Raw genomic sequence first — 14571 nt, 5'->3', positions numbered from 1 at the left:
ATAGGGGTATGGAATAGGGGTGTGGAATAAGGGGTGGAATAGGGTGGTGGAATAGGGGCATGGAATAGAGGTGTGGAATAGGGGGTGGAATAGGGTGGTGGAATAGGGGTATGGAATAGGGGTGTGGAATAGGGATGTGGAATAGGGGGGTGGAATAGGGGGTGGAATATGGGGGTGGAATAGGGGGGTTAGGATGGAAGAGATTTTGGCAACACGTGAACAAGTAAGGTCATCATGACCTTCAAGGATGAGAGGGGTCACGTGATTCGATGGGAGGGTCATATGAGCCGATGGTTTGGAGGAGGAACTGGAGGACAAGTAAGGTCATGACCTTCAAGGATGGGAGGGGTCACGTGAGGCGATGGTTTGGTGGAGGAGGAAGTGGAGGAGGAAAGAAAGATCGCTTGGTAAACAGCAAGCAAACGAAAGACAAAGGAAAAAAAAAACTGTGTTTACTTAAAAACCAGAAAACCTGATTGAAAATCTAAGAGTAAGTCCCATATCATTCCATGAGGCTCCTGCAGCGCCTAGAAAGTTGGCCACGTCCGCTGGTCGAGGACCCAGGACCCCCAAGACCTAATCACCATACCCCTCCCCCATTGACTCCATTATATGATAGAGAATATAACCAGCGTATGGAAGTCTGACATACGCAGAGTATGATACTAGGGACCTCTTGCGACACAAATAGACGCATTTGGGCTTTTCAACTCTCGAGTTAAAGTAATGGTGCGGTGGGGTGGGGTGGGGATATGGTGGTGGCTGGTGGCTTATATATTAAAAACGTGCCAAGGGTCTGGGAGAACCAGGGAGAGATGGGGTTCGTCCTCCAGGAGAGAAGGAAAGAGATATTGAATCGCTAGAGGAGGAGGAGGAGGAGGAAGAGGAAGAAGGAGAACGATTCCAGATGGAAGAGTAGGAGGAGGGAAGGTCTAGGAAGAGGAAGAAAAAGTAGAGGAAGGAATGGAATGGAGAGAGAAAAAAAAAGAATTGAAACAGGAAGATAGTTACAGGAAAAAGGAGAGGAATAGGAGAGGAGGAGGAGGAGGAGGAGGAAGAGGAAGAGGAAAGGGTCCTGAAGGAGCAAGACAAAGGCGCCTTAGGGTTAAGGAGGAAGGAAAGATTAGAGAAAGATTCCTTGAAAGTATTGGCGAACTGTGGGAGGGAAGGGGCTTGGAGGAGGTGGTGGTGGTGGTGGTAGAGAGGTTTTGGAGAAAAGGTGACCTTTAAGACGATGAACAGATGTTGGAGGGAAAAGTGAATTCTGGTATATCTTACGTATGAGCATTTTTCTTCTTTCATACATGTTCGCCATGTCCCGTGGTGTCCAGGGAGCGTCAAGAACACGTAAAGAAATAGCCTTATTCACTCATCCATATATATACATATATATATTGTAATGTCGCAATGCACACAGCGTAGCACACGGGCTCTCATACCACCACCATTTCGGTCCTTAATTAGTATGCAAATGAGGTTTAATGATTATGCGCAAAGCGAAATTATTTGAAATGTCGACCCCTTTGATTAAGGATGGGTGAGACCCGCTGAGTACGACGGTACGACCCTTGAGCACGAAGGTACGACCCTTGTGTATGATGGCTTGACCTTTGACCAGACTTGTGGTGCTCTCGGACGTACCGTCGTGCTCAAGGGTCGTGTACCGTCGTGCTCATCGACCATGCCATCGCGCTCAAGGGTCGTACAAGTCGTACTTAAGCAGATTGCCTTCGCACTCAAATGATCGTACTTTCGCACTCGAAGGATCGTATTGTCGCACTCAAAGGATCGTACCGTCGCACTCATAGGGTCGTACCGTCGCACTCAAAGGATCGTACCGTCGCACTCAAAGGATCGTACCGTCGCACTCAAAGGATCGTACCGTCGCACTCAAAGGATCGTACCGTCGCACTCAAAGGGTCGTACCGTCGCACTGAAAGGATCGTACAGTCGCACTTTTAACGTGCGATGGCTTTCAGTCAGCTTCTCCACTACTCTGATCATATTGATGTTTAGAGAGAGAGAGAGAGAGAGAGAGAGAGAGAGACCGGGCGAGACTGTGAGCAGCCGACAGATCATAGCCCCGCGAACATATATTTTTTTTGCATAATCTGTATTATCAATTTATATCATCAACGTCGCACAAACAAATAAACAAACAAACAAACAAAGAATCTATTTCCATCGCAATTTCTCGGATCTTCTTATAACTTCCTGTTAGTCACTGAGATTCCCTCATGCGCCGATAACGTAAGCCCCATTCCCAATCCGACAACGCAAGCCCCATTCCCAATCCGACAACGTAAGCCCCATTCCCAATCCGACAACGCAAGCCCCATTCCCAATCCGACAACGCAATCCCCATTCCCAAACCGACAACGTAAGCCCCATTCCCAATCCGACAACGCAAGCCCCATTCCCAATCCGACAACGTAAGCCCCATTCCCAATCCAACAACGTAAGCCCCATTCCCAATCCGACAACGCAAGCCCCATTCCCGATCCGACAACGCAAGCCCCATTCCCAATCCGACAACGTAGGCACAAGGAGAGGCTTACAGTAACTCACTCCAGTGGTTTGCGCGGATCACATTCTAACCCAGCAGGTATGAACTATAAAAAACGTAGCGAAGGAGGGAAGGTTCATTTACCTTCGAAGGAACGGTATCAAAAAAAGATATATCAGATAGAGGGAGTTCAAATTCGCAAGAACGTCCACAATATTTTCTTTCCTTCAACGGATGTTAGATCTCTTTCAGTCCAGAATATACGGGAAATAGATGTATATTGGTGCCTTCAAAACACGGATCACAGAAAACGGAGGATGTTTTATAGGTATGAATTTACTTGTTGTTGCCGAGGCTGGAAACATATCGTTCACGGTATAGCACACGGATTCACCCTCTTGCGACCATAAGTGTAAGAGGATATTACGTGGCTTGAGTGCTATACATGTGTATATGAACCGGACACCAGCAAGAGCTGTGTAAGGGAGGCACTGTTGGTCTACATGTCAAGTCAAATGTCCCCTAACGTTCAGGTTAAAAAGCTATATTCATGTCAACGGTAAGATAAGGATGGAGTGTAGAAGAGATGAGTGTGTGGTGAAGGTGACACTGTAATGGACATAAGGGTGTGGTGAAGATAAAGGCGTAGTAGAATTAAGGGTATGATGAAGGACACGGTGCGAGAGTGATAAGGTTGTAGTGAAGATAACGTTGTTGTAGATACGAGGGTGTAGTGAAGATGATAAAGGTGCACTGAAGCTGGTGGTGGATTAGGATCAAAGGTGTTGTGAAAAAAGGAAAAATCATGAGTTTTCATATGTGGAATTTCTAGACTTAACTGTTATGGAAAATTATTTACCAGACTTTTAGAAATACCATTGTGAAGCTTCTATATACAAGTTTAAGGGTAACTACAGAAACACATTTGGGTGTTATTGTTTCTCCTCTTGACTCCATGAACATGCTTGGTGTTACTGTAACATCCACTCTTTCTTGGTCACCTTCCACATTACAGGAATAGTTAAGAAGTCTGCCTCTAAGAAACTAGGTGTCCTGTTTAGATGTCGAAACTTCTTCTCTTCTGAACAGTCGCTCCATTTATACAAAGGATCGATTCGTCCTTGTATGGAGTACTGCTCTCACATCTGGGGTGGTTCTAGCTCTGCATCCTTACTTGACAGAGTTTATTCGAAAGCGATCCGACTTATAAACTGTCCTAGGACAATTTCCAAACTTGACCCTCATGCCCTACGCCACAGTATTGGTTCACTTTCACTCTTCTGTAGGTATTACTTTGGTTGTTGCTCCCGAGGGCTGGCTGTTTGTGTGCCCCCAACCACTAGCTAGATCACGCAATACTCGGCAAACTGCTGCGTCACAATTATTTTGTGACCATCGGCAACTCAAGGGTGGGCCGTTTTGACAACTGTTTCTTTCGCTGCACGTCGAAGCTTTGGAACTCTCTACCTTCTCATGTCTTTCCCAAAGACAATGATCTAGAAGTTTTCAAAATACAGGTTTTTTTTTTTTTAACTTTCTCATAAATTCGTAAATACTTTCCCCTTGTTTTTTCTTCTTTCGTTAGGTAATTCTCTCTTTAGTTCAATTAGGACCCGCCTTAATGTGTACTTGTGTCCGTGACTGGAGTCTTAAACATAAAAACAATTTTGAATTCATTAGGAAACCGAGTGGCTGTATTGTTGATTGGTTGGTAAGGCTATTCGCTGTATGTATGGATCATGGTGAAGTGCCTGAGGATTGGCGGAATGCATGTATAGTGCCACTGTATAAAGGGAGAGGGTTGATAGAGATGCTTTGTGGAAGATATGGATGTAACTCGTGGGGACGTACCTTGTACCACCATACCAGTTCTTCAAATACAAACAACCACAAGACAAAAAGTGATGATCCAGTCAGTAACTGGTAGTCTGGAACCAACATATAGAAAATGATAAATCTATATAAGGTCAGAAAGTATCCTATAGAACTACGCTATATTCTATGCTATCAGTCTGAACAGATCACTCATATGTGATTATTATTTTTCTCTTGTCAATGTTTCCATGCATCATCTCTGCCAGTCATATGATAAGTTCTCAAAATGTATTGTTCTTTTCTTTCATGTATAGGCCCATCTTCCGACTTGGTTAATACGTAAGTTATTCTCTCATTATCTGAACTCGCTTCCTATAATTTTTTTTTTTCCATTTGGGGTTTTCCTGCCTCAAAAGAAAAATAAATTTATATATTGCTTACTGTGCCTGAAGCAGTTAGAATCTAAGTTTCCTCTCTTTTTTTTCCATCAACTCATTTCTTTCCTAATTCGTTCCATAGATGGCATTAAGGTTCTTTCGTTTCTTTCACTCCTTCTGCACAGGAGGCACTTGCTTTCAAAAATAGTTGGCTGTCTTGCCTCACGTATTCTTTCCTTATTTTTCTTTTTTTTTTGCTTGCTCTTCTTTGGTGAGTATATCAGACTAGTTCCCAACCCTTTCGCTTCTTCTTTGTACATCAAGACGCCATAGGACATGGATTCCGCACCTACCAACATGAGTTATTTGTTCTGGCGTTGACCAGCGTCTTCAAACAGACTAATTGCCAGCGTCCCGCAAGGTAGTTAGAAGTTCCCGTGTGGATTTCTCCTTCTTCTTCTCCATCTTCTTCTTCTCCTTCTTGTTCTTCTCCTTCTTGTTCTTCTTCTTCTCCATCTTCTTCTTCTTCTTCTTCTTCTCCTCCTTCTTATTTTCTTCTTATTCTTCTCCTTCTTCCTTCTTCTTCTTATTCTTCTTTTTCTTCTTCTTCTTCCTCTTCTTCTTATTTTCTTCTTCTTCTTCTTCTTCTTCTTCTTCTTCTTCTTCTTCTTATTCTTCTCCCCCTCCTCCTCCTCCTCCTCCTCCTTCTTCTTCTTAACCCACTGAGGTAATAATATGCAACCTGAGGACGCGCCACTTGGCAGTTCAATCGCCTTCGTTCGTTCACTGGTTAGTAACGAGCAATTGCAGATCAACTAACTAAAAAGGAGCTTTGCTTTGTTCCACGCCTCTGGGCCGTACCGACGCTTGTGCTCATTCTATTGTTTGTTTGTTTTTGTTACTAGTTGTCCAGACTTGGAGTCTATTAGCTTTGAGAATGGCTTATGTGGATCTGGGCGCTGGCTCTATTCCGCTTCTCTGTTTAATCTGTCTGTCTATAGTTTTGTCTATATATATATATCTAGCTGTCGTCTGTTTCCTATGTCTATCTGTCTTCCCATCTATATCTGTCAATCTATTGATCTCTCTCTCTCTCTATCTCTCTCTCTCTCTCTCTCTCTCTCTCTCTCTCTCTCTCTCTCTCTCTCTCTCTCTCTCTCTCTCTCTCTCTCTTTCCCTGTCCGTCTTCCTGTCTGTCTGTCTCTTACTGTCAACATTATATTTTCTCGCAGTTTTCATGGAGCGGGGGGACATATATTAAGTACTCACAGCCTCCATGAATTTATCACTCGCATCCCACAGCCCATGTCCGACGTGTTGAGGTGAAGTCCATGCACTTCCACACTTATAAAAGTGTTCAGTAACCCCTCTCACTTCATGCACTTCCACACTTATAAAAGCTTTCATTACCCTCTCACTTCAAAGTCACGGTGATTCGTCAAGTGAAATGAATGTATCGAATCATACGAACTCGTTACCCAATATATATATATATATATATATATATATATATATATATATATATATATATATATATATATATATATATATAAACAACCCAATAAAGCAACAACAAGGAAACATACCAGATATTTAGATGTGATAAGATGCTTGAAGTAGACTAAGACACACACACACACACACACACACACACACACACACACACACACACACACACACACACACACATGACATCACTCTGACGTCACTGCCTCCAAGCACTGTTTGTTTACATCTGTAAATTGTGAAGTTCTGGCCGTTTTTATTTTTTAATTTACAGCCTGGAGGCATTTACAACAGCGGGTATCTTTTACACGGTGGAGGCATATACAACAGGGTATCTTTTACACAGTGGAGGCATTTACAACGGGGGTATCTTTTACACAGTGGAGGCATTTACAACGGGGGTATCTTTTACACGGTGGAGGCATTTACAACGGGGGTATCTTTTACACAGTGTCCCTCCCCTGTTTCTTTGCTGTACGTAATTCAGTACCTTGAGCACGACGGTACGACCCTTGAGCACGACGGTACGACCCTTGAGCACGACGGTACGGCCCTTGAGCACGACGGTACGACCCTTGAGTACGACGGTACGACCCTTGAGCACGACGGTACGACCCTTGAGCACGACGGTACGACCCTTGAGCACGACGACGGTACGACCCTTGAGCACGACGGTACGACCCTTGAGCACGACGGTATGATCCTTGAGCACGACGGTACGATCCTTGAGCACGACGGTACGATCCTTGAGCACGACGGTACGACCCTTGAGCACGACGGTACGACCCTTGAGCACGACGGTGCGACCCTTGAGCACGACGGTGCGACCCTTGAGCACGACGGTACGACCCTTGAGCACGACGGTACGACCCTTGAGCACGACGGTGCGACCCTTGAGCACGACGGTACGACCCTTGAGCACGACGGTACGACCCTTGAGCACGACGGTACGACCCTTGAGCACGACGACGGTACGACCCTTGAGCGATTTGGATCACATTTTGACACACCGGGATGTTTCCGATCTCCTCACAATCGTGTTTGTGAGGTTTGATTATCTCTCATTAATGAGGTGACTTTGATAGCGTGGCTAATTATGACATTGTGCCGACTGGCTCTCCCTCATTAATGCCTCCCCGCTGATTAAGGATAATCAATGAAGTCTTTTAGGATAATCATTCCATTGGTTATGGCGAAGTGGAGGATGTAGTGAGGATTGTAAGGAGTGAAGACATCACAAGGGATGTCAAGAGATGCCATTGGCTAAGATGGGGTGAAGTCAAGGGAGGCAGTGGTGTTATGGGATAGGGAAGTGGTGTTGTGGGATGGGGAAGTGGTGTTGTGGGATAGGGAAATGGTGTTATGGGATAGGGAAGTGGTGATGAGGGATAGTGAAGTGATGTTATGGGATAGGGAAGTGGTGATGTGGGATAGGGAAGTGGTGTTATGGGATGGGGAAGTGGTGATGTGGGATAGTGAAGTGATGTTATGGGATAGGGAAGTGGTGATGTGGGATAGTGAAGTGATGTTATGGGATAGGGAAGTGGTGATGTGGGATAGTGAAGTGATGTTATGGGATAGGGAAGTGGTGATGTGGGATAGTGAAGTGATGTTATGGGATAGGGAAGTGGTGATGTGGGATAGTGAAGTGATGTTATGGGATAGGGAAGTGGTGATATGGGATAGTGAAGTGATGTTATGGGATAGGAAAGTGATGTCGTGTCTAACCAAAGGCGTAGTGAAGGTCGCTCTGTTCCATAGTATTGTCCGATAGATGAAGTTCTATTGAAAAGAGTGATAGACGCGAGTCTGTTGAATTTCAAGGCTTGAGTGAATTTAACCCAAAAAGAAATGATATAACCATCCATTTATGTAATTAGGATTGCAAAATAAAATGCAGGAGGTTGTGAATTTTGTTTCCTTGTTTTGTATGAATGTAGTGGTTTTGTATGAATGTTGTGGATTTGTATGAATGTTGTGGTTTTGTATGAATGTTGTGGTTTTGTATGAATGTTGTGGTTTTGTATGAATGTTGTAGTGTTGTATGAATGATTACTGGGGTAATATGATTAGCTGGGTACTACAAGCCAGTTTGCTTGTATGCCTGTGTTGATAAAGGATCAAGAGATCATTTTATTTGCCTTTAGGAATACAGTACAAATACAGTAAACTGCTGTATAATACAGGAGGAGAGAAGTGTGAAAGTAATTAAGACTCATTGCTGAGCAGAATATTGAGGGATGAAGATTGTATGAGTGCCTTACTGAGGAGAATATTGTATTGAAGATTGTATAAGAGTGACTTGCTGTAGCTGAGGAGAATATTGTATTGAAGATTGTATATGAGTGATTTGCTGTAGCTGAGGAGAATATTGTATTGAAGATTGTATAAGAGTGACTTGCTGTAGCTGAGGAGAATATTGTATTGAAGATTGTATAAGAGTGACTTGCTGTAGCTGAGGAGAATATTGTATTGAAGATTGTATATGAGTGACTTGCTGTAGATACGTTTCGTTTCTCTCTGTAAGTTTGGAATACGTCACAAGTCCAGAAGACTACATCTACCTTTTGCCGGATATCTACGATGAAATTGCTCACTCGCAAAGACCCACTCTTTATCATCATGCCCCCGCCCTCCCATGCAGAAGGGAGAGAGAGATAAGAATATAACCCACTGTAGCCAGTGGGCTTTGGTTACTAAGTGGGAGGGGGTAAGAGAACGAGTCTTCTGTGTAATGAAATTGGGCGCTGGGAGAGCCCAATGGCTGGTCATTGTTCTGCGCTGCCCTGCGCCTTTCAGATAGTGTGGGTTTTGCGAGGCGATAGAGATAAGGGAATATTTGTCTATTCTCGTCCCGCCTCACGATGTAGTCTGGGTGTGTGTATGTGTGTGTGTGTGTGTGTGTGTGTGTGTGTCGACGTTCGACTGCCAGAGGGTAACATGGCCAGTATGAGGTCGCCTTTAGTGTTTTTTTTTTTTTTTAACATTGTCAAACTAATTTCCCTTCAAGGATTCCATCCTTACCCTGCTCCTGCGTGGAGAGCAGAGCCCTCAGAGTTGCACGAGGGATCCTGGAGAATGTGTATGGCACATGGTCCCGCAAATCATATTTCCAATATGCAAATTACGTCATTCTTTATGCCACACATCTGATATATATTTATTCAGCGTGGCTCACCATTTCACAGAATCAACCGAAATGGATTTACTAGTTCAATTTGAACATCCCATTAAAATATAGATGAAAAAAAAGGATTGAACATTTACATACTGGAAGGCTGGTTGTGTATCATTTGTCAATCAGTAAACATAATAATTGTAAATTCGTGACAACAGTAAATTAATATGATTTACAAAACCATAATGAGTACATATATATCATCCTAATTAGACATATACATATACATCACCCAGAACCACTTTTGCAACTCGAAATATATATATATATATATATATATATATATATATATATATATATATATATATATATATATATATATATATATATATATGTATGTATATATTCCTATGAGTCCACGGGGAAAATGAAACACGAAAAGTTCCCAAGTGCACTTTCGTGTAATAATCACATCATGGACTCGTAGGAATATCTTGATCACGCGCAAAATTGTGATCCTTTCCAATATATATATATATATATATATATATATATATATATATATATATATATATATATATATATATATATATATATATATATATATATTCTCAAAGTTTGTGTTTTCATTGTATGAAGTCAAGACGATAGACATTCTTCATGACTGGCTCAAGTAGATAAAACAGAAGGCTTGAGATGAAGTGTTTGCATGAGTTGTGATCTTCTCGCATGATTTTTGAAGGCGCATGAGGATATGTGTATGTATATATGTGTGTGTTTTCCGTGGTGTGTAACTATGTCAAAAAATGTGTGAGAAAACACTTGGTGATTTAGGAAATATATACTGAGTGTACTTTTTTTTTTCTCTGTTGGTTGAGGTATGATATATATGCTGGTTTGTCACACACACACACACACACACACACACACACACACACACATGTTCACTACACATCTGTCTGCCTGTATCTATATCTCTACGTCAATCATGGCTTTCCGGCAGTCTGTTTTACTCTCTCTCTCTCTCTCTCTCTCTCTCTCTCTCTCTCTCTCTCTCTCTCTCTCTCTCTCTCTCTCTCTCTCTCTCTCTCTCTCTCTCTCAAACACAGACACACACACACACACACAGACCACGATAAGACCTACTCTCACCACCACCACAACTCATCACACCTTTCTCTCTCTCTCCCCTCTCTCTCCCCCTTCTTCCCTCTCTCTCTCCCCTCTCCCCTACCATGTCTCCCCTCAACTCCTCCCCCCTTTCACCAGGTCTGGCGACGCCTCCCCTCGCGGCTCCCCAACCCTCGACCCTCGCAAGCAGGAGACAGAGAGGCCCCGCTCCAACACCCAACCCAGACAAGCGCCTTCCTTCCTCAGTACATTGAGGGTGAGTAACCTCCCCCCATCCCGTTGTATAGACCCGTTAACGGGGCCCTTACCGTTGTAACGGGGGGCGCGGGGAGGCCGTTGACGGGTTTTTATATCTATGTAGGTTTTAAGGTGGGGTCATGATGGCATAGTTATAGGTTTTTAAGGGCTTTAGGGATTGGTTTGTTTATGTTAGATTTTAAGGTAATGTTTTTCATGATTTTCAGGTCATGTGTTTTGATGTGATCTGTGTGTTTACGTATATATATATATATATATATATATATATGTTTGTGAATCATTATGTGTATTTGCCTATCATGTATCTATCTACCTACTTACCTATATGTATATATATATATATGAAGTGGGTCGACATGTGCCTACACTGCCATTCAACCCCGGATCTTTGACCTCCCTCTGAACACCCAGGTTTGAAATGAACAGACGTGAGAGAAGTGATCTTCACACGTACAATAGACATGAGATGCTGTAGCCACACACACAGACGCACGGGAAACCAAAATCATTATTGGAGGGGGTGTGGGGGTTAAAAATCTCTCAATCTGTTTTCTTTTCATTGTAGAACCTGCTACGAATGAATATATATTCCCGAGTTGTATGTGGACGTTGTGGGATAAATCATGACCCGGGTGGACGCCATGAATAGCTTGATGGGAAGGCCATGGTGTGTGTATGTATATACACGGAAAAAAATAGAATTAATTGGGTGTTAATGATTTACGGTGGATGATATCATACACACGATCATGGTGGTGTGTGAGTGCCTCCATGATGAAGGAATGATGAATTCATCATTTTTTTCTTTCTTTATCGGTGAAATTGATGAACTTGAAGTGTGTGTATGTGATATTTTTTTAAGGTGGGAGATATATATATATATATTTTTTGGGGGTAGGGTTTTTTTCTGAGGGGTTTTTTTTGGAGGTTTATTTTGGAGGGTTTTTTTTGTGAATGTTATCGAGTGGGAAGCATCAGTATTATGGGTCAGGACTGACAAGGGTGGTTCGAATCAGTGCGCTGGTCTTTGGGTGGTGTTGTGGGGGTGGGAGGGAGGAGGGGGCGCCTGCGTTTTGGGACACGGGCCCCCCTTCCCTCCCCATGTGTATGGAGGAGCTCCTGTGTTTTGGGGGAGAGGGGGGCCCTTTTTTGGTTTGTAGGGGAGGTGCGTAGACCTTAGTCGTCCCACCTAACCAAGCCTTAGCCAATCACAACCATTTTTTTTTTTTTTTTTTTTTTTTTATACCTCGTCGCTGTCTCCCGCGTTTGCGAGGTAGCGCAAGGAAACAGACGAAAGAAATGGCCCAACCCCCCCCATACACATGTACATACATACGTCCACACACGCAAATATACATACCTACACAGCTTTCCATGGTTTACCCCGGACGCTTCACATGCCCTGATTCAATCCACTGACAGCACGTCAACCCCTGTATACCACATCGCTCCAATTCACTCTATTCCTTGCCCTCCTTTCACCCTCCTGCATGTTCAGGCCCCGATCACACAAAATCCTTTTCACTCCATCTTTCCACCTCCAATTCGGTCTCCCTCTTCTCCTCGTTCCCTCCACCTCCGACACATATATCCTCTTGGTCAATCTTTCCTCACTCATTCTCTCCATGTGTCCAAACCATTTCAAAACACCCTCTTCTGCTCTCTCAACCACGCTCTTTTTATTTCCACACATCTCTCTTACCCTTACGTTACTTACTCGATCAAACCACCTCACACCACACATTGTCCTCAAACATCTCACTTCCAGCACATCCATCCTCCTGCGAACAACTCTATCCATAGCCCACGCCTCGCAACCATACAACATTGTTGGAACCACTATTCCTTCAAACATACCCATTTTTGCTTTCCGGGATAATGTTCTCGACTTCCACACATTTTTCAAGGCTCCCAAAATTTTCGCCCGCTCCCCCACCCTATGATCCACTTCCGCTTCCATGGTTCCATCCGCTGACAGATCCACTCCCAGATATCTAAAACACTTCACTTCCTCCAGTTTTTCTCCATTCAAACTCACCTCCCAATTGACTTGACCCTCAACCCTACTGTACCTAATAACCTTGCTCTTATTCACATTTACTCTTAACTTTCTTCTTTCACACACTTTACCAAACTCCGTCACCAGCTTCTGCAGTTTCTCACATGAATCCGCCACCAGCGCTGTATCATCAGCGAACAACAACTGACTCACTTCCCAAGCTCTCTCATCCCCAACAGACTTCATACTTGCCCCTCTTTCCAAGACTCTTGCATTTACCTCCCTAACAACCCCATCCATAAACAAATTAAACAACCATGGAGACATCACACACCCCTGCCGCAAACCTACATTCACTGAGAACCAATCACTTTCCTCTCTTCCTACACGTACACATGCCTTACATCCTCGATAAAAACTTTTCACTGCTTCTAACAACTTGCTTCCCACACCATATATTCTTAATACCTTCCACAGAGCATCTCTATCAACTCTGTCATATGCCTTCTCCAGATCCATAAATGCTACATACAAATCCATTTGCTTTTCTAAGTATTTCTCACACACATTCTTCAAAGCAAACACCTGATCCACACATCCTCTACCACTTCTGAAACCACACTGCTCTTCCCCAATCTGATGCTCTGTACATGCCTTCACCCTCTCAATCAATACCCTCCCATATAATTTACCAGGAATACTCAACAAACTTATACCTCTGTAATTTGAGCACTCACTTTTATCCCCTTTGCCTTTGTACAATGGCACTATGCACGCATTCCGCCAATCCTCAGGCACCTCACCATGAGTCATACATACATTAAATAACCTTACCAACCAGTCAACAATACAGTCACCCCCTCTTTTAATAAATTCCACTGCAATACCATCCAAACCTGCTGCCTTGCCGGCTTTCATCTTCCGCAAAGCTTTTACTACCTCTTCTCTGTTTACCAAATCATTTTCCCTAACCCTCTCACTTTGCACACCACCTCGACCCAAACACCCTATATCTGCCACTCTGTCATCAGACACATTCAACAAACCTTCAAAATACTCATTCCATCTCCTTCTCACATCACCACTACTTGTTATCACCTCCCCATTTACGCCCTTCACTGAAGTTCCCATTTGCTCCCTTGTCTTACGCACCCTATTTACCTCCTTCCAGAACATCTTTTTATTCTCCCTAAAATTTACTGATAGTCTCTCACCCCAACTCTCATTTGCCCTTTTTTTCACCTCTTGCACCTTTCTCTTGACCTCCTGTCTCTTTCTTTTATACTTCTCCCACTCAATTGCATTTTTTCCCTGCAAAAATCGTCCAAATGCCTCTCTCTTCTCTTTCACTAATACTCTTACTTCTTCATCCCACCACTCACTACCCTTTCTAAACAGCCCACCTCCCACTCTTCTCATGCCACAAGCATCTTTTGCGCAATCCATCACTGATTCCCTAAATACATCCCATTCCTCCCCCACTCCCCTTACTTCCATTGTTCTCACCTTTTTCCATTCTGTACACAGTCTCTCCTGATACTTCCTCACACAGGTCTCCTTCCCAAGCTCACTTACTCTCACCACCTTCTTCACCCCAACATTCACTCTTCTTTTCTGAAAACCCATACTAATCTTCACCTTAGCCTCCACAAGATAATGATCAGACATCCCTCCAGTTGCACCTCTCAGCACATTGACGTCCAAAAGTCTCTCTTTCGCACGCCTGTCAATTAACACGTAATCTAATAACGCTCTCTGGCCATCTCTCCTACTTACATAAGTATACTTATGTATATCTCGCTTTTTAAACCAGGTATTCCCAATCATCAGTCCTTTTTCAGCACAACCATTATATATATAT

The 14571-nt window shown here is 43.3% G+C and overlaps 1 protein-coding gene across 6 annotated transcripts in view; it reads left to right on the top strand.

Annotated features, from left to right (window-relative positions):
- The window catches only part of Mctp (multiple C2 domain and transmembrane region protein), a 400360-nt gene that overhangs the window by 251545 nt on the left and 134244 nt on the right, over positions 1–14571 (top strand). For 5 of the 6 annotated variants that reach the window (XM_071689524.1, XM_071689522.1, XM_071689530.1 and 2 more), the window contains one exon: positions 10592–10709. The exons of the other annotated variant lie outside the window; for it this stretch is intronic. In XM_071689524.1, coding sequence (XP_071545625.1) covers positions 10592–10709 — 118 coding nt within the window. The remainder of the gene's footprint in view (positions 1–10591; positions 10710–14571) is intronic. 6 annotated transcript variants of the gene reach the window in all.

The sequence above is a fragment of the Panulirus ornatus genome, chromosome 47 (genome assembly GCF_036320965.1).
Source record: "Panulirus ornatus isolate Po-2019 chromosome 47, ASM3632096v1, whole genome shotgun sequence".
NCBI lineage: Eukaryota > Metazoa > Arthropoda > Malacostraca > Decapoda > Palinuridae > Panulirus > Panulirus ornatus.
Note: the sequence above shows the minus strand (reverse complement) of the source record. Positions and strands in the feature narration are given on the sequence as shown.